This window comes from Chiloscyllium plagiosum, chromosome 36 (assembly GCF_004010195.1).
Source record: "Chiloscyllium plagiosum isolate BGI_BamShark_2017 chromosome 36, ASM401019v2, whole genome shotgun sequence".
In the NCBI taxonomy this organism is placed as follows: Eukaryota; Metazoa; Chordata; class Chondrichthyes; order Orectolobiformes; family Hemiscylliidae; genus Chiloscyllium; species Chiloscyllium plagiosum.
Window position 1 is genome coordinate 15,199,629 of NC_057745.1, and position 21,819 is coordinate 15,221,447.

At 42.0% G+C, this 21,819-nt stretch overlaps 1 protein-coding gene across 3 annotated transcripts in view; it reads right to left on the reverse strand.

Moving 5' to 3' along the window:
- LOC122540985 (guanine nucleotide-binding protein subunit beta-5) overlaps window positions 1–21,819 on the reverse strand; it is a 74,392-nt gene that overhangs the window by 47,066 nt on the left and 5,507 nt on the right. Inside the window, exons 2-4 of one of the 3 annotated variants that reach the window (XM_043677387.1) lie at window positions 19,239–19,381; window positions 15,386–15,497; window positions 10,465–10,601 (exon numbers count right to left, since the gene is read on the reverse strand). In XM_043677387.1, coding sequence (XP_043533322.1) covers window positions 10,465–10,601; window positions 15,386–15,497; window positions 19,239–19,364 — 375 coding nt within the window. In that variant the 5' untranslated portion in view covers window positions 19,365–19,381. Of the gene's footprint in view, window positions 1–10,464; window positions 10,602–15,385; window positions 15,498–15,881; window positions 16,263–19,238; window positions 19,382–21,819 lie in introns of those variants that run through there. The other 2 variants (XM_043677388.1, XM_043677389.1) reach the window with 2 other exon arrangements.

Below are 21,819 nucleotides of genomic sequence, written 5' to 3' on the forward strand. Positions count from 1 at the left end.
ACTTTGGTGGAGCAAGGCATTAATTGGTGAGGGGTCAGGAGTGGTGACCAATTAGTAGGAGTGGACTGGAATCAAGAGGCCACGTTCTGGCCCAATCAAGCAGCCATTGCTGTGGCCACCATGTGTATAAAGAGAGCGAAAGCTGCTGGATCTCCAAACTGACCTGGGTAGATGAAAGAGCACAGAATAGGGCATGGAAAAGTGAGCATTATTACAATCTCATTGCTGGGGGCTGAGGGCACCCACATTGCAGCTAGAGAAGAAGTTCGAGAATTCTGAACCAGTGTCAATGAAGGAACAAGCCATATGGTTCCAAGTCAGAACAGTGTGTGGTTTGAGGGGTAGAGTTTTCAGGTGCCAGCACTCTCATGTATCTGCTACTCTTGTCCTCCTCAGTGGGAGAGGTCGCAGCATTTGCTAGGAACTATCTGAAGAGACATGGTGGGTTTCTGGAGGGCATCTGTAGATGGTATCCACTGCTGCCACTACGAGAGAATGTCCTCACTGCTGCTCTTACGATGAAGGGAAGCTCACTGAAGAAGCAGCTGAAGATAGTTGGACTTCTAACACTACCCAAAGGTACTCCTGTTCTGATACCTTGAAGCTTAGATGAGTGTCTTCCAACAAACAATGACCACTTTTTTTTGTGTTAGGTATGACTCCAACCAACTCAGAAATCTTCCTGATTCCCACTGACTCCAGTTTTGCTGGAGCTCTCTGATGCTATACTTGGTCAAGTGCTGCCTTGAATTGCAAATGATGCTAAACACTGTACAATCATCAGCAAATCTGCCCACTTCTGACTTTACAATGGAGGGAAGGTCATTGATGAAGCAGCTGAAGATGGTTGGGCATAGGAAACTAGCCTAGGGCACTCCTGCAGAGATGATTTGGAGCTGAGGTGATTGACTTCCAACAACCAAAACCATCTTCCTTTGTGCCAGGGTATGACTCTGACCAACAGAGAGCTTTCCCTGATTCCCAATGCCCCTGTCCTTGCCCATGTTAACCAGAATGTCTTGAGACTTCATGTGGTCCACAGTCAACATTGAAGACGTCCAAGGCAACTGCGTCCTGACTGTGCCATCACAGGAACAGGTCAAACTCAGAGATGGTGATGGCCACATCTGTGATTCCTTGCTCACATACAAACTTCAACATGATAGGTGATCACTCGGGAAAGGCTTCAAAGGACTGGCATATTATTGGAGGGGCTGGGTCAATAAACTCTTCAATTTAATTGATTGTGCTTTGTGCATAAACAGGCTTAGAAGAATAAAACCAGCTGTACACAAACAATCCCGGGACTTAGGCCTTTCTCTCTCTGAAGTGGCTACTCCATACATAGGATGTACCAACAACACAAATGAGCATCTGCCTGTTCTGTAAGGAGAGGCATTGTGCTCGAATCTCCTGGTGGATGTCACATCCCCATGGGGACGGAAGAACAGCTGCTAAAACAGTGAATGGAATCTCTTGACTCCAGCAGCAATGCCGGAACCCCAGTCGTTTCCCATTGGGACACTGTCTCTATTAACTACAATCAATATGCTTCATTTGAATCAATGAATCAGCATTTTATCTATCTCCAACAATTTTAATAAAATACAAATATTCCCCTCTGAGCCTGGTTACACTTTGTCTCGTCTGGAAAAGCTGCAATTTTTTAAATCCAACACTTGCAGCAAGGAAATCAAATTAATTGCAAATTAATTGTTTTCTCGGGGGGTGGGGGAGATGGAGCACCGCATGAGACAATAGATTGCTTTGAGAACCACATTGCAATTAAATAGGAACTGGAGCACCATCTGGGCTTCAGACAGACAGGATGGAGCTCTGAGCCATAACAGACAGGCCGACAGAACACTGTAACACTGTGCAGGCCGGGAGTTGAAAGGATATGATTGTACATGGGGACTATCCTCACAATGAACTGCAGTACCACTGCAGTTTTATCAGGCATTTTCATAGAAAATATTCATTCCATCAACGTAAAAAGGTTTCTGAAAGTACAAAATTACCTAAAAAGGCTTTCAGGATTTGATACTCATTTGGAAGCTTATTTGAAGCGTCGGTCAGTAACTCACTCACCACTGAGTCAGAATGTTGTGCGTTCAGGTCCCATTCCAGAGAGCTATGCACACAATCCAGCCTGGTACCAAAGGGAGTACTGCACATTCACAGCAGTCACCTTTCAGAGAAGATGCTCTCAAACATAGATAAAAGAGCCCTTGGCAGTGTGACAAGGAAGGGCAGTGTAGTGACTGTAACAAGGTCAGCCAGGTGGACCTCATATAATACAGTTCCCTGACTGGGGCTGTTAACCTGGTCCAATCAGGGAGCCCTGGCTGACAGATATAAACAGGAGTGTCAGGGGTTCAATTCACTTGGAGAGCTGGCTCTGAGGAAGCACAAATAGCAATAAGCGCTATACTGCACAAATAAAGGGTGACTTGGTGATGGGATACTGGCCTCTCTAGAGTTATGTCAGGCAGGAGAGCTATTTCTTGTGTCCAGCTAAACTCTTGTTCCTCAACCAACCTCATTAAATCTGATTTCCTAGTCACTATCAAGTGCTCAGTACAAACTAGCTGCTGCGTTTCCCTTATTGTAACCGGACTACACTTCAGGAAATCATCCTAAAGTTATGATGGTGCTTTACATACATTGTTCCATCATTCTTTCAGTGTGTGACTCTGCAACACGACAGTCCCTAACTGATAATCTATCGTTTTGGAGATGTAACTCAGTGATCTGATTGCTGTTTTAGCTTTGTTCAGTTTTGAATCTATAAAGCTCGACATCTCTTTCAATTTCACACTTGACAATTTCATCAGCATTGCATGCGAGTTCCTCATTTTTCTTCCCATATACAGCACTTGTTTCTGCTAAATTCTATCGCAATTGTTTTTGCTTAACTGCCTAATTTATTAAGAATTGCACAAGCAGCAGCCTTCTTAAAGAATTGACTACCTCCTCCCAGCATCTGAAATTTTTACCAACTGGTATTACCTCTGAGCCATTGAGATATATTGGAAACAGCAGTGGTCTCTCACACAGATTCCTGAAGCATTTCACTCATGAAAGCTACTTTTTCACAAAATCTCAAAAAACTTCTAGCGATTTTCTAGATGAGGCTGATTTCCCTGATTTGTCCCCATTCCCTCAATATAGAATTCCTATAGTGTGGAAGCAGGCCTTTCGGCGCCACACTTACCCTCCAAAGAGTATCCCACCCAGACCCAGCCCCCTATCCCTGTAACCTGGCATTTTCCATAGCTGACCCAGCGAGCCTGCACATCACTGGACAATTTCGCAAGGCCAATCCAACCAATCTGCACACCTTTGTACTGTGGGAGGAAACCAGAGCACCCAAAGGAAAACCATGCAGATGCAGAGAGAACGTGCAAACACCACATAGACAGCCGCCTGAGGGTGGAGTCAAACCTGAGTCCCCGGCACTGTGAGGCAGTAATACTACCCACTGAGCCATTAAGCTGATCCATTCTCTCAATTTGGAACCATTCATGCATTTTGGAAGTCTAAACATAGGTTTGCGGGCATTCCAAACTGAATCTGGTGGATCTGTTCCTGTTCTTGATCACAATCATTTCTTCTCCTTGCTCTCATTATTGATGTTTCTCAACCTCATTCTCCTGCCTTTTCCCTGTAACACTTGATCCTTTTACTAATCAAGAACTATCCATCTCCGTCTTAAATATGGTCAATGACCTGGCCTCCACAGCCCTCTGTGGCAATTGACACAGATTCACCACCCTCTGGCTGAAGAATTTCCTCCTCATCCCAGTTCTAAAGAGTTGTTCCATCACTCTCAGGCTGTGCCCTTGGGTCCTGATCTCTCCTACACGTAAAAATATCTTCTCTACATCTACTCTTCCCACGCCTCTTGGTATTCAGTAAGTTTCCCTCTGATTCCCCCTCATTCTTCTAAATTCCATCGAGTACAGTCCCAGATTCCTCAATCACTCCTCATACGATAAGCCATTCATTCACAGATTCATTCCTGTGAACCTCCTCTGGACACCCTCTTGTGTAAGCACAATCTTCCGTTGATGTGGGGCCCAAAACTGTGCGCAATATTCCAAATGCAGTCTGACCAGAGCCTTATACAGCCTCAGCACTACATCCCTGCTTTTGTATTCTAGCCCTCTCGAAATGAATGCGTTGTGTTTATACACAGAAGTATGAATCCATATATTTACACATTCAAATGTACAGAAGGCAAGATATATAGAGAGAAAAGACATTAAGTAAGAGAAAATGGACGGGAAGAAAAATTATATTTTCACATTTTTTAAAATCTCCAATGATTACAACTTGAAAGAATGAGCCTGCACACTTATAAAAACAAATTAGCGGATAGGTTTTAGCTTTTGGCAGTAATTTAAAATGTATAATGTTAACAAAACATTACACTTAAATTGACAAACCCCAACATTTTTTGATGTCTTCAGAGGGTATCTGGCAGGCAAATAATGCAACCTTATTCCGTCTGAGTATTTGGAAGTATTATCAATCTGTTCCAAGTTGCCATCACACAGCTCTGGAGCAGTTGGGGTTTAAATGTGTGCCTCTATGGCTGAATCGTTTAGTGAGATTTTCAGCTTCTGGAGAAACAGGACCATTCATACGAAGACGTCACATAATTTGTTCCTTAATAATAGTGAACGCTGACAGCCTCCCCACTATTACTCTAAGGTACAGGCCAGTGCTAGGACTTGTGGCCAAACTGGATAGTTTTAGGATCCATATACAGAGAAACCTCGATTATCCAAAGGACTCGGGCAGGCAATATTTCGTTCGGTTAATTGAATTCCAGATAATTTAATGCCAGGTAACAGTTTAGCCAAGCATCGGGACCTTGCAATCTTGCCGGATAATAGGATATTCAGATATTTAAATGCAGGATAATAGAAGTTCCTATGTAGAGGAGAATGAAAGGGTTTGTTTTTCATTACGTCCTTTACTGAACAAAATATGATACTTAGTTCCAACTATCAAAATCTAATCATTAGTAGTTCCTTTTTTCTGATAATTGTTTTTCTTTGTTTTTGGTAGCTTTATTGATTCATTGTTGCAAAATACTATTCGGCTGAGGCACTTTATTCCAAACGTAAAACAAAAATGGAAGATGGTGGCAAAAATATAACCTTATTTAATGCCATCTGGAGCACAGCTTGTTCGAGGATAGCTAATCTGCAATTGTGCAAACTATTAATGATCCTCTCCTTCACTTCTGCAAAAACCTCTAGGAGGGTTTACTGCTCCATTACATTTCTCAGAGAGTATGTCAAACTAACGTAAAGAAAACAGAAAATCCTCAAAGTTGGTACATCCCAATATTCGTTAGACTATTGCTTCTGAGTATACACTCATTGGAACACAGCTTCTGGAATATTGTCCAACCAGAAACCCAGGATCAGAATAGGGAGTCAGATCTCATCAAAACTCAAATACAAAACTAGGTGGAGCCCTTGTGCTGCAATGGTGGTGTCTTTACCCCTGAACTAGGAAGTCCCACCTGCTCCAGGTTAATTAGAAAGTTTTAAAAAAACAAAAGTAGGTGGTAGATCCACATGTGATAACAACATTATACTTTCAGTGAACTGACAGTCTTCCTCTTCCACATTTTCCAACCTTGTTGATGACCCGCCCCATTAGGTGCTCAGTCCATCAACCTGTTACTCCAAAAATAAGTGCCACACTGTTTCTTTCTTTGTAATTCAGTGACACAACTCAAACTGCTGACAAATCATCACAGCTCCAAGACTGTAATATCATCATAATAAACAAACACAAGGTCTATATTCATTAAAAATGTAAGATATCGGAGGAGAATTCAGCCATTTGGCCCATCAAGTCTGCTCTGCCATTCGGTCAAGTTTTGCAATCCTGCCTTCTCCCTGTAATCTTTGATCCCCTTACTCATCAAGAACCTATGTATCTTGGTCTTAAGATGCATAGTCAGGAAAAAGTGAGAAATGCAGATGCTGGAGATCAGAGTCATCATTCCTGATTCGGGCTTATGCCCGAAACGTCAAGTCTTCTGTTCCTCGGATGCTGCCTGACCTGCTGTGCTTTTCCAGCGCCACACTTATTGACTACAAGAGTGAGGATGTCATGTTGTGGTTTTATAAGACTTTGGTTAGGCCACCCTTAGAGTATTGCATTTAATTCTGGTCACCACATTACAGGAAGGATGTGGAGTCTTTGGAGAGGGTGCAAAAGAAGTCTACTAGGATGCTGCCTGGATTAGCGGGTATGGGATATAAGGAGAGTCTAGAAAACCTCAGATTGTTTTCTTTGGAGCGATGGAGGCTGAGGGGAGACATGATAGAAATCTATGAAATTATGAGATGCATAGATAGGGTTGAAGGTTAGAATCATTCTCCCAGAGTTGAAATGTCTAATACTATAGGGCATGTATTTAAGGTGAGAGGGGGAAAGTTCAAAGGAAATGTGAGGAGCAAGTTTTTTTTTAAACACACAGCATGGTAGGAGTCTGGAACACGCTGACAGGGATGATGGTGGAGGCAGATATGATTGGGATATTTAAGACACTTCAAGATAAGGACATGAATATGCAAGGAAGATGGACCAAGGACGGGTAGAAGGGATTAGTTTAAGTTGGTGTCACGCTCGGCACAAAATTATGGGCCAGTAGGCCTGATCTACATTCTACATTCTAAACCACTCAATGACTTAGCCTCCACAGGCCTCTGTGGCAATGAGGTCTCAGCTATTAGGATAATGGTTCTTCAGCAATCAAAATACAACTGACGAGGTCACAACAGCATAATTTGTGATCAAGATGTAATTTTAAAATACACAGCCCAATATGGCAAACTGCACAGAGGTCACCATACACAACAGCATGCCTTCCATTGACCCAATGAATATCAGAAGTGGTCAATGTCATACCCAGTACATTTCCGGGTCTGGAGAAAGCCTGGAGGATGTCTCCTTTGCAACAATATAAGCTGATGTGTACTTGTAGTGAAACACAATAATGCCACAAAGTAGCATATGGGTTAGCTGAGAAAATGGCTCTTACCAATTGCACCAGAAGTTGATTGACCTGTGATTCTCACAGCTCTTCCAGTTAATATATTAAAACTTGCACCACTTCCTCCTGCGTCCCTCAAGGCTACCACTAACTGCCACACCAATAGTTTCATTTCTACTTGAGCCAGATAGCTCCATGCATTGCAGTGCAATTCAATCAATCAATCAGTTTAATAAAAGGTACCTACACCACTGGGGTCAAAGCAAGTTCCACTAATTGTCCCCGGAGCATGCTCCAGCCTATTCTTATATTATTGCAGACAATGATTTATCCATCAATCAGAGTAAAGATGTGTTAACCTTACAAATTTAAACAACATCATTGTCTCTTTAAAGGTAAAAACGTCCTCCTTCCCACTCCCACAATTTACAACATATTCTTGTTTATGAGATGGCATGCGGGATTACCACTGTAACTGTCAATCAAGAAGTATGAGTGAGTTTTAAAACTTATTTTTAAATCAGCTTTATGGAAAAATGCCATAATAATCACCCACTGAAAAACTTGTAAAGATAGAATTAGAGATTGATATATTATTGCACAAACAATTCAAGGACTTACATGTGATGCAAATTAAGGCTTTCTTGAAGAATTCTGGGTATTACATACAAGATTGTAAGGCCATAAATGTAGGCAGTTCAACCCACTGAATCTGCAAAATGATCCTGGCCGATCTGATAATCCTCAACTCCACTTTCTCATAACCTTTGATTTCCTTTCTGATTAAAAATATGTCTATCTCAGCATTGAATATATTAAACAACACAGATTCGATAGCTTGCTGTAGTAAAGAATTCCAGTTTCACTACTCTCTAAGGGAAAAAAAATTCCTCCTCATCTCTCCCTTAAATTGGTGATCCCATACTCTGAAATATGTCCTCTGGTCTTGGGGAAAGGAATCTCTCCACATTACTCTGAAAAGCCCAAGAATTGTGTAGGCTTCAATAAGGTTGCCTCTTATTCTTCTAAACTCTCACTTCTAATGGGTATAAGACCAACCTACTCAATCTCCTCTCACAAGAAAATCTCTCTATCAATCCACTGAACCTTTTCTGGACGGCCTTCAATGAGAATATATCTTTCCTTAAACAAGGAAACCAAAACTGTTCACCAGCGTGGTCTCACAACTGCCTGGACAGATTTAGCAAGGCCTTGCTACTTTTACACTCCACTCCTTTTGAAACGAAGGGCAAGAGACACAAGCATTTATACAAATGGAGCAACAGGCTTACTGGTGTTAAGTTAATCAACTAGCTAACCAAAGGCCTCAACAAATGATCTGGGACTTTGAGATGAAACTGATGATATAAATCTGGAACAGAAAGCTAATCTCAGTGATGGTGATCATGAAACGGCATTTTCATTAAACCAATATGATTCACTAATAACCTTTAGGGAAGGAAATCTGCTGTCCGTACCACAACAATGTGTTTGACATTTAACTTATCCCTGAAAAAAGGTCAAGCTGTATTCTTTCTTAACCCCTTGATATTCAATGGGGTAAAAACAATGACTGCAGATGCTGGAAACCAGATTCTGGATCAGTGGTGCTGGAAGAGCACAGCAATTCAGGCAGCATCCGAAGACAGGCAAAATCCAATGGGGGTCTTACCATCACAGAAACACTCAATATCAGTAATAATGGGAAAATTAACTGGCACAACCACATAAAACTTCAGCTACAACAGCAGTTTACAGGCTGGGTATTCTGCAGGTGACTGACCACTTGGCTCCTTAAAACCATCAGCAAGGCACAATGAGTGACAAGCATCTAGAATACTCTTGACTTGCTTGAGCGACTTTTACTCCAATGACACTCAAGTTTAAAATGATCCGGGACAAAGGAAACCCTTTTGATTGGCACCCATCCAACCATGTTCATAGTAGCAACTGTGTGTACCAACTACAACAGGCACAGCAACATCTTACCCTGATTTCTTGCACAGCAAACCTACAACCTTGACCACCGAGAAGGACAACGGCCACAGTTGTCTGGAATCACCATCATCTGCAAGCTGCCTTCCCATTTATACACAATTCTAGATTAGAAATACATCTCTATTTCTTCACCAATGAGGTGTCAAAACCATGGAATTCCCTCCCTCGGATCATTTTAGGAGGGTCTGCATCATACAAATGACCGTGGTGGCTGATGGTGGAGAATCACCACCTCTGCTCCAGGGCAGTTAATTTGTGCCTGCGTAGGGCATTACTGTCAGTGGGAAGTGGAGACAGGGGCAGCAAGAATACAGAGTACAGTAGTCCACAATGAAACCTGTGAATCGTGGTGAAGGGAGGCTGTGAAGAAATAGAGCAAAATTGTGAAAGGAATTCTAAACACAAATGAGGAAATACGACATGAATGGAAGCTAGCAGAGGTCAAAACAATAGCTCATTAAAACTCAACACAGGATAGGGTCTAAGTGACAGCTCAACAGGAGCTTAATTGCTCTGCAGCTCATAACAATAGGTGACCAGAAGCAGCTAAAACATGAAGACAGTGAAAGTAAAATACAAGTAATCTGAGGTGTGGTTTTGGCAATGCTGAATCAAATCTATAATTATGTTTAGTCTTTAACTATAATTTTTTTTATTAATGTACCTGGACAATTTGCAAAATTATGACAGAAAAAACATTTCTTAACATCATACAAGCAAGAGATGCTACAACATCCATTATGTCAATTAGGCCAAAGTCTACCCATCAGACAAAGCCTTCAAGTGCCCTTTAAGCTTCTGATTTCCAGAGAGTAAAGATTATTCAGCTTGGAAAAACAAAGTTCTCTTCCCATACCAGATTAAGAGTTCCCCGAAATGGTTGTAGCAGGTTTATAATAAAATAAATAGACTTCCTTTCTGCAAACATCTAAGCATCCTCTATTCCAGTTTCAATCTGAAACTTGAATTCAAATAAATTGAATATGCCATATGTCAATTAAAATTGGATTATTTTCTTCAATAGCAGATTTAGAAAATCAAGATTTGGAGATGCCGGTGTTGGACTGGGGTGTACAAAGTTAAAAATCGCATAACGCCAGGTTATATCCAACAGGTTTAATTGGAAGCACACTAGCTCCTCCTGATGAAGGAGCGATGCTCTGAAAAATAGTGGGATTCCAATTAAACCAGTTGGACTATAACCTGGTGTTGTGTGATTTTTGACTTCATAGAAAATCAAGCAACTGAAGTTGAGAAAATCTTAACTTAAGCTGCAATACAAATTGATGATAGAGAAGTAAGTGTATATTTTCTAGAATAACTTCCAAAATTAAGCCCAAGATCATTGCCTCCCCAAACAGATTTGTGTTTCTTTTACTGCAGGTTTCTATAGTAATGCAATGGCAAAAAAATGGTGGGTGGATGCAGATAGGTCTGACCTGGGAGGAACTGACAATTCTTCTCTTGTCTCGGCACCAGTCCATGCACAGCACTTTGTTTCCATGGCCTTTTAGAGTCCGTCTTGTCTTCATCACAAACTGTCCAAGTGCCTCTGTTCGCTCAGCCACCTGGTGAACTGGTAAGGACAGCAGAGAAGGAAACATTTGATAATCTTTAAAAAACACAATGACTGAGAGATTATAAAATGGTTTTGTATCATGCCATTCTAAATGGATACCAGATCTTCGCTTTGGCAAATATAAACAGCAGAATTTCAACATGGACTGCCCTGGACACTGTCTGGTATCAATTTAATCTTCGTTCATTGTACACAGTTTAACCCCTACATAAAAATGCACATTATACCTTCCTGCACAGAATCATTTAGGAAGACTTCAATGTAAATCTAACTTAATAGTGAATTATTCAGACAGCCTCAGGCTAATCTGTGGCAGATGAAGACATAGTGGTCCTGCCCCTGTCAGCACTCTTTACATAAGTGGAGAAAGTGAGGACTGCAGATGCTGGAGATCAGAGCTGAAAATGTGTTGCTGGAAAAGAGGGGGGGGAGGGGAAATGATTTCCAACGCCCCTCCCCCAAGTCCCTCCTCCCTACCTTTTATCTTAGCCTGCTGGACACACTTTCCTCATTCCTGAAGAAGGGCTCATGCCCAAAACGTCGATTCTCCTGCTCCTTGGATGCTGCCTGACCTGCTGCGCTTTTCCAGCAACACTTTTCAGCTCTTTACATAAGTGTCAATAACTGAAAGACTGAATGTATATAATGCTCCCTTCAGTTTATAAAAACATGATCCCAATTTCATGGTCTCCACCAGCAAAGCTGAACACAATGCAATTTGATTCCAAAATTAGTAGATGAAACTGAATAATTCCAAATGGGAATAAGAATTATATTAGCATCCCTGATAACTGAGGAAGTCACTGCTCCTCCTGAAAGTAACAGTTACATCTTCAACTCTGCATTATTCCCTACTAGTAATCAGAAGTACCTTGCCATTTAAAACAGATGGTTCCTACATTGATTTGTATCTTCATCATATTAATACTCACTAAGCCTGTGCCAAACAAAATCAGCACATTTAACACTGACCGTTCACATAGGAAGCACAGTAGATCAATTAATATTCCTTCAAATGTACATTGTAACTCCAGTTGAAAAGCAAATGAATTATATACAGTAGAATAAAGCATAAAGGGAAAAGAGTAAATAAAAGAAATGTGAAAACAATATCTGATGTCAGAACAAGTGGGTCATTAAGCAATAGGACTGTTGTAAAAATCCAGCTGGTTCATTTATGTCCCTTAGAGAAGTAAGCTTGCTCTCATTATCCATTCTAGATCTATATGTGACCAGAAGGTCCACTGTCATCTTCTTAGGCTAATTAAGGATCGACAATAAATAACGGGCTGGTCAGCCTTGCCCACAACTTGAGAATGAGTGACTGAGATCTTCTTATGCGTCCTATAAAGTGAATTAAGAATTTTTAAAAGTCTTATATCACTCTCAAATGCAGTTCAAAGAAATCCAGACACAGAGATTCCAATCCAGAAAGTTCATAATTCTCAGAAATAGTGCTGTGATGGATATTCTACATTTGAAAGCCGTCTCTCCTGAGATTGTATAGCCAATGCTATCTATCTGTGCAATAACCTCTGATCAATGCAGCAAGGTCTGCTTTGCCAGTTGTAGTAACCACAGCTTCCTGGTTCCCATTCAAGTAAAACAAAGTGAAAACATTTCATACAGTTCATTACATGCTTTTGATTTTTTTTTCCATTTTACATTCCAGACTTTCCACTTGTCTCCAACAAACCATTAACCTTTCGCCATCACTGCAAGGCAGAGAGCCCAGAGGCAGCTGTGTCCACAGCTCAGATCACAACTTGTCTTTTTTTAATCTTACATTTCTTGAGAAAGTAATTCATTATTGTGTTGCTAGGCCATGCAAACATACCATCAGCAACACATCAGCACAAGAGCACAAGGACAAAGTGCCACAGTCTTCACGATCGGGTTAATCCACGGTCCATTATCCATCATAAAATTGGAAAACAGGATGGAATCAATAAAGAGGCCTTGACAAGAGCCAAGATATTGACAATTCCGAAAGGGTAAAGATTTATTTTAAATGGGTCAGCACGGCCCCAAGGAAAAGAGACCTGAAGCAAAACAAAAATTCAAATTTGCTACTTTAGGTTAAATTGTATTTCTTGAATTTTCTTCCTTTGATAAAAATATGTGCATTCAAATGCAAAGCATAAATGGTATCCTTCTGCTGATTTTTCTCATCTCACCAATTTTGTCACTTTAGCAACATCAGACACTGAGTGATGAATGAGTCAAAAGACATGGTAAATGGCCCTAACGCTGGTTTATCTGATCTATTATAACTGGTCCTTAAGAGTCTCATAGGAAATGCTGCTCTCTGGTAAATTAGCGAGCAATAGATTATTTGTTGATTGTTCCTGGATACTGTCGAGCAGACTCCGGTATGAGGAAGGGACAGTGGCTCAGTGGTTAGCACTGCTGCCTCATAGCTCCAGGGACCTGGGTTCAATTCCAGCCTCAGGCTACTGTCTGTGTGGAGTGTGCACATTCTCCCTGTGTCTGGGTGTGTTTCCTCTGGGTGCTCCAGTTTCCTCCCACAGTCCAAAGACATGCAGGTTAAGTGGATTGACCATACTTAAAAATTACCCCATGCTGTGTAAATTAGGTGGGTAAGCCATGGTAAAATCCCCATATAGGGTTTAAGTTTAGGTCTGGGTGGGACGCTCTTCAAAGAATCAGTGCTGACCTGATGGGTCGAATGGCCTCTTTCTGCCCTGTGGAGATTCCATGTTCCTAAGGGAGGTGGCCATATCTGGTTGCATAGAACGTATATTGGCCCAGTTATAAAATACATTGGATATGCTCAAGCTCCTTCAGAGTCTCAGAAAACAAATTCCGAACTGGTAATTCAGATCAGATATTCAAGTGAGTAAATACTTGAGAGCCAGTTCATGAAGAAATGGAGAGATTGGATGAGATTTGTTGATCTCAATATATCAAGGATTTGAGGGAACACAGCAATTGTCCTGCTCAGAAATGGCTACAGGGAAAGACCCAGGGATGAACCTGGTGGGATAAATTTGGTGTAGTGCAGGTCTTCTCAATCTTATTGCTCCCAAGACCACCTCTTGAGTTATAGAAATTCGACCAGATTCCTGTAGGGTAACCATTTCTTCTCTGTATTAACCAGTGATACTCAAATTAAAATAAAACCAGAGAGGAGAAAAATATACAGATTTAAATTTATCTGTTTTGCTTACAACTTGGTTGCTAACATCCAGTCTTTCCCCTCCCTTATCTAACATTGTCTGTTCTCTCCAAAATCCAACTGACCAGGAAGACCTCACATCATTAGTCTTCAAACGTTCAGATTCCTTTACCTTTAACAAGCATTTTCTAAAAATTCTATTCGTCTCAATATGCTACTGGACACAAATAGAATTCCCAATGGCCTACCAGATTGTACTTCAGCTTGATGGATGGAGAGAGGGAAACTACATGCATAAGATGGAACCAAGGAGAAATTAAAGTAGCAAAGAAAACATGGGGATGGAGGACTATTTACCAAACAATTCGGTGCAAGTAATCATTTCACTGGGGAAACATGAGCTGAAGCTTCAAGTCAGGGCAATGATCCTCGGTGCTGCATGTCCAACAACTCAGTATCTTTCTTCAATGTCCTATTCCAGCTTTCCATCCTTGCTCTGTGTCCACTCTGTGCATGAACCTCCTTCTGATTTCTTTATAGACTTCATCCAGTATCCTGTGTGATTTCTGACAGACTCTTCCTTGAGTAAACTCTCATTGAATGGCATCTTGTGATTGACAAAGCACCTTGTAGAGATTCCAATTCTGAATGATCTATTATCGTATCAGTTTGTTTTTTGTAGACACAATCTGGTTGTTTTTGGCAGACTCTTTAAACCCTTGTATGGATCACCCAGTGACTGACAGCTCCTCATATACTGGACAGATGCTGGTTTATATAGAGTACCATGTTTAACAACTGGGAGACTTCACTGTGTCTCCAATGTTATTTGTAACATGACACTCTCCCATTGCTTTGGCATTCATTTTTCTTTTTAAACCAAAGTTGCTTTTAAAAGCAGGTAACATTTCTGCACTGGTAGCAGGCAGGAGAACACCTGTGAGCATGGCACCGTGTGAAAGGTTCATTCACACCTGTTCTCCTGAAGTGGGTTGGCTCGCTCCTTTCAACTTTACTTACAATATGTTCTTGATGGGGACTGGTATAAATATTCCAAGCACTGTCCAATTATAAGAAACCCCATTCTTGAAAATCTTTCACATGGATGGCACAAGGCATTGCTGGGTAAAAGCAAACATGCTCGATTTATCCTAGAAACGATTTACTGATTATTTTAAAATCAACACACACACCCTTTGCAACCACCTACGCAATTATTGATTATTTTAAAATACACACACACACACATCGACACACAGTCACTTAGCAATCACCTATCCAATTACTGATGGATTTTAAAATCCACACACAGACTTAGCAACTACCTCTACAATTACTGCTTATTTTAAAATCCACAAAGACATAAAACACATTTAGCAACTATCAATACTGATTATTACAGAATCCCCATCCCCCCACCACACACACACTTAACAGCACCTACACAGTTAGTGATTATTTTAAAATCCACATCACACACACACACACACATCTCTCCATGATTAGTGCTGCAGTTTTGGATTATGCACTGGCTCAAGCTGGTGCCATGATAGGGAGGGCTGGCAGACCACCCAAGGCAGACACCGTCCATGTTCAGTGTGAGAGCAGAATGCCTGGGCCCTGGTGCTGCTGCTGTACTCACGCTCCACATCATGAAGCTTCGCTCTCTCCTCTTCCAGTTTCCCCTTCAGCGTCTCTGCTTCCTCCCTGAGCGACGACACGGACTCATTCTCCTGCAGCCCCTCGGTTGCCATCTTTTTGACACCAAGAAGGAAACAAAAACAAGATTTCTTTTTTTAACAAAGGCAAGGTTTTTTTTCTCCCTGCGTTTAGATGCTGTTTGTTGTCGGAATGATACCCAAAGCCCAGCTCAAACAGTTAGATGGAGGCTGGCTGACGTCAGTGGGAGGATACACCAGCCTCTAAGCGGCAAGATTTCCATTCCGAAATGACCAGCCAAAGCCGACCAGACAAGGATCAGGGAGGACAGCATTCACCCCCAGGCAGTTTAACCTCCCCTTGTGTGGGTGTGCGTGTGACCTTACTGGTTAGTTATCGGGAACGCGTCAGTTTCAAAAATGTGACATTTCCCAGGGCAACACTGAAAGAATTCCAAACGCAGGATACACTGTACCCACCGCGTTCCTGCAGTAACACTCTCCAGGTGGAGGATGCATATAATCTGCCCCGTGCATCTCTCTCCACAATTTCTCCAGACCCCCTCCACCCAAAGATGTGAACTGCGCCACCACGCACTGGAGTTAACTGTGTCATTCCCACATTTTTTCTAGAACATGAAAATATTAAACGGGGGAGGGGTTGGTTTTATTATTTCATTAGTGTCTTCCTGTCGTGGAAGGTTTGTATTGTCTCATTTTGCAAAGAGCTGGAAAAATTGCAGTCTATTAATGTGGATGCACGGACGCTGGACAAATGTCCTGCTCGTTTTTAAGAGGTGCTAACTCAGACTGGTTTCCACTCAATGTGTTCTAAGTGTGGGTTAAACCCCCAACCACCATTAACAACGCAGAATGATAAACACAGAAAACGCTGGTCAGACTGTATATGTGGAGACAGAAACCAGCACCACTAAAAAGTAGGGAACGGTAGGATTCAATGTTCAACAATTGCCCATCACAATCACTGCTCCCATTTCCTTCAAAACATATTGAGCTTTACTCAGTACTATCCATAATGTTGCAGACCTGAAATGTTAACCTGGTTTCTCACTCCACAGATGCTGCCTGACTGTGAAGAATTTTGAGCATTTTCTGTATTTTTTCTCCAGGTTTCCAACAGATGCAGTGCTAATGTTTTTCTTCACTTGTTTCAGCAATCAACACATCTGATGCTGGACCACCATCTGTTGACCATTCCTTATTGTCTCAGAGAATGTGATGTGAGGGTGGTACGGTGGCTCAGTGGTTAGCACTGCTGCCTCACAGCACTAGGGATTCAAGTTCGATTCCAGCCTCAGGCAACTGTCTGTGTGGAGTTTGTACGTTCTCACTTTGCCTGTGAGAGTTTCCTCTGGGTGCTCTGGTTTCCTTCCACAATCCAAAGATGTGAAGATCAGATGAATTGGCCATGCTAAATTGCCCATAGTGTTAGGTGCATTAGTCAGAGGGAAATTAGTCTGGGTGGGTTACTCTTCGGAGGGTCGGTGTGGACTTGTTGGGCCAAAGGGCCTGTTTACACACTGTACGGAATCTAATCTAAACTTAAGTCTGTGTAGTCTACAAACTATACATCCACAGAACAGTTTGAGGGGAGCTTCTGTGAATTTCAACCGCTGACAATTAAAGAATGGCATATTGTTGCAAGGGAAAGAAGAGGTCTAAGTTGGAAGGAAATTTATGGTAGAGATTATCATTCGGAAGGTGTTGTCTAAGGAGCCTTGGAGAGTTGTGCTGTGCACCTTGTAGATGGTACACATTCTTGTGGGAGAGGATGCTTGAGGTGGGTTAGTTGGGGTATCAACCAGGGTGGGTTGCTTTGTCCTTAATGTTGTGAAAATTCTTGAACATTGTTGGAGCTGCACTCATCCTGGCAAATAAACAATATTCCCCCACGATCCTGACTTGTTCCCATTGATTGAAAATATGAAACCCACCCCTCTGTGTCTCACGCTGTTCAGCTTTGAGTGCTGCACCTATCCAGGCCAAGTGGAGAGTATTCCATCAAACTCCTGAATTGTATCTTGTAGCTGGCAGACAGGCTTTGGGGATTCAGGAGGTGAGTTACTTCCCATTGAACCCTCAGCTTCTGAACTGCTCTTTTAGCTACAGTATTTATCAGGCCCATTTATAACCTTCAGGATGCTGATGGTATGGGGATTCAGGGATGATAGGGGAACATAGAATAGTACAGCACAGAAACAGGCCCTTCGACTCACCATGTCTGTGCTGATCATGATATCATTCTAAACAAATCCCATCTGCCTGCACATGGTCCATATCCCTCTATTCCCTGCCCATTCCTGTGTATGTCTAAAGGCCTCTTAAACATTATTATTGTATCTGCTTCTACCACCTGCCTTGACAGTGAATTCCAGGCACCTGCCACCTTCTGTGTAAAAAACCTGCTTTGCACATCTCCTTTAAACTTTACCCCTCGCACCTTAAACCTATGCCCCCTTGTATTTGAGATTCCAACCTGGGAAAAAAAACCCGACTATTCGATTCTCTGTGTTGTTGAAGGTAATTGTGTGGTGTGAATACTACTTGCTATTTATCAGCTCAAGCCCAAATATTATTCAGGTCTTGCTGTGTGTGAGCTTCATTATTTGGAGAGATACAAATGGAAATTGTATTACAAGCAGCAAAAATCCCTACTTCTAACTATATGATGAAGGAAAATAATTGATGAGGCACCTGCAGATGACTGGAAATTCAACTTTAAAGGAATGAATTACATACTTACATTGCCAATGGTTCTAATATTAGCTGGAGAAATGTTAGATTTATGGATATTAAACTCAGAAGAGGTCATTATCCAATGGTGCCATCAACTATCAAATCCAATTGAATTTTCCTAACCATTCCACTTAGTCTCCAATATTACCTTTCTTCAAGTGCTAATCGAGCTCCCTCTTAAGACACAATTACAATGTGAACGAATTTCCATTTTGTACCAAATATTAAATTTGTAAATCTGACACCATCACCTGACTTGACTAGGAATGAAAGGTCACACCATTAGTTTGAGTTTGGAGTGTAAATTACATATTGTTTCATGTATCGAATGTTTAGGGATTTGTTGGCACTTTACTGGCTAATCTGACATAGATTTCAGCACCTTGAAAGCACTCCCTGTATCTGCAACTAAAAAGATGGCTAAAGGTCTATTTGGGCAGCAGTGAATCAAAGTTCTGTCTGGTTTGAACAAGTTAGTTGTTTCCTCTGAACCAGTGATTCACTCTAATGGACATTCATGGTAATTTATTTCAAATCTCAATCACTTCATGTGAATAAAGTCTTCTAGGATCATACTCAGACTGAATTGGAACTCCTGTGTGAAGTGCTTTTACTCTGCACTGACATTGCACAGTGGACTGCCATAATAGAGTGGACTACAATATCTAAAATGTGGTGAATGTAGGGCCAACAGTGACTTTCAGAAGGGAATGGGCTAAAGGCTTGAAATGGAAGTGTTTGCAGACGATGGGGAAAGAGCATTAGAAAGGGAATCATTGACTAGTTCTGTCAAAAACACTGATTGGCATTCTGGCCTGGACAATCCTATAAAAGTCAAAGCAGTTTAAATCCTAGATTTAAGTGCAGGATTTCTCAATGGACATTCTTTTAGAGACATTAATAATCCAGTTTAACTGACCATATGAAGTTGCTTAGGTTTGAGGCCTATAATAATTCCGAGAGATATTAATGCCGACTACATTCACATTCTCTCCGTTAACTTGTTAAAACATATTTGAAGTTTGAATTATGTTTGCTAATTTGATAGATCCCAAAGTCTAGGCGACTAATTGGCCATACCATTTCGACACACAGTGAGCAAAAGTTGATCTGCTCTGTGTCGATGTAAAGGTTCCGCAATGGCCCGACTTCCTGGCATTTTTCACACGGCCCGAAGGTCGCAGCAGCAAACGTCTGGTCACACATTTCACAGGAAGCTCAGCCTGGAATTGCAGACAGAAAAAGTAAAATGAGGGAAGAAACAACAAATATTCAACAGCACATTTGGTCAGTGACAAGACAGCTATATAGTTTAATGCAATCAGGTAGAAACTCTCTCTCACACACACACTCACTCTCTCTCACACACACTCACTCTCTCTCTCACACACACACTCAATCATTCACTCTCCACTGATGGACCAAATTACATTTTGTAAACTTAGTTTAATCAAACCTCATACCACCAAAGTAAATAGGATGATATCTTTATTATAAGAAATATAAGCACAGACCAGACCACCTCCTCACACAAGGGACGTCTTAAATTTGAAGAGTCGACGAGTGTGGTGCTGGAAAAGCACAGTCGATTAAGCAGCATCTGAGGAGCAGGAGAGTCAACGTTTCGGGCATAAGCCCTTCATCAGGAATATGGGGGGGCTTATGCCCAAAACGTTAACTCTCCTGCTCCTCAGATGCTGCCTGACCTGCTGTACTTTTCTAGCACCACACTCTTTAACTCTGATCTCCAGCATCTGCAGTCCTCACTTTCTCCCTTTTAAATTTGAACGGCAATTACACGAAAGCAAAGTCAGAAATGCAACAAGACTTGCTGGAAACACACAGCGTTGGCAAAGGTAGACGTAGAGATAAAGGGTGGGATCGTCTGACCCGAGAGGTGCCAGGCTTGGATGCTGGAAAGTGGAATGTTGGTGCAACTGCACACTGCTATCTTTCCACCTCAGTCAGAATTAAGCTCTGGTTAGGAAGACCCTTGGTTGACCTGCCTATTGCAATGCCAATTAAGAGTGTTTAAATGACCAATTATGGGCCTTGGCTCATCATCACTAGGATCAACTCAGCTTCAGATGGCCCTGTCACCATGTGATGCTCCTGGTAACTACCACCTGACAGTGGTGGAGGAGGCAGTGACACTGCGGAAACGTCACTGGCCTTGTAATCCAGACCCCTGGGTGAATGCTCTGCAGACATGGGTTTGAATCACACCATGGCAGCTGGTGACATTTGAATTCAATAAAAATCTGGAGGGGCTGGCCCAATGGGAACCGCAAAACCATGTTCGATGGTTGTAAAAACCTGATGTGGTCACCGATGTTCTTCAGGAACCCTGAGCCATTCCGGCCTACATGTGACTCCAGACTCACAACAATTAGGTTAGCTCATAACAGTTCTTCAAGCAATTATGAATGGGCAATAAATGCTGACCTAGCCTGCAATGCTCACATCCCATAAATAGATAAAAAATATCTGCTTGTCTCCTTGCAAGAGAGGATTCTACTGACCAAAGGCAATCAGTGTCTGACTGAGGGAATAGAGGGGATGGTGTTGCCAGCTAGAATCAACCCCCTCCCTTTGCTTCTATTCCATTTCCCCCTTTTCAAGTAAGGCCAAACCTGAGCAAACCACCTACACATCACTTACCATTGTCCCATATTCCATTATGTTGGGTCTTCCTCCTGCAACAGTCTAGGCCCTTCTATAATGTAGCTCTCAATGCCAGGTTCATGATTCTGCATGAAAGCCCACTGGTTGCCTTGCCATTGTCTGGTTGACATGCGATTTAGCAGGCCATCACTGGAAGTATCTGGAGATAATGCAACTGTACTTAAATGTATTTTGTCATTTATATAACTGAGGTGGATGTGAACATTGGAGAAATAGTTCATAAGTTTGCAGATGACTCCAATAGTAGACAGTAAGAAGCTTATCTCAGATTACAAAAGAACCTTTATAAATGGACCAATAGCTGAGAAGTAGCAGATAGAGTTTAATTTAGATAAATGTGAAGTGCTGCATTTTAGTAAGGCAAACCAGGGCAGGACCTGTGGAGAATTGGAAAGTTCATAGTTCCTTGAAGTGGAGTCACAGGTAGACAGGATAGTGAAGATGATGTTTGGTACACTTGCCTTTATTGGTCAGTACATTGAGTGTAATAGCTGGGAGGACATGTTGTGGCTGTACAGGACATTGGTTAGTCCACTTTTGGAATATCATTTTCAGTTCTGGTCTACCTACTGTAGGTAGACCACAAACCTGACCCTGGCCAACCCATTGTCTCAGCCTGCTCCTGCCCCACCGAACTCATCTCCGCATACCTCGACACGATCCTGTCCCCCATAGTCCAAGAACTCCCCACCTACGTTCGGGACACCACCCACACCCTCCACCTCTTTCCATGATTTTCGCTTCCCCGGTCTCCAACGCCTTATCTTCACCATGGACATCCAGTCCCTGTTAACCTCCATCCCCCATCACGAAGGACTCAAAGCCCTCCGCTTCTTCCTTTCCCGCCGTACCAACCAGTACCCTTCCATTGACACCCTCCGTCGACTGACTGAACTGGTCCTTACTCTGAACAACTTCTCTTTCCAATCCTCCCACTTCCTCCAAACCAAAGGAGTAGCCATGGGCACCCGCATGG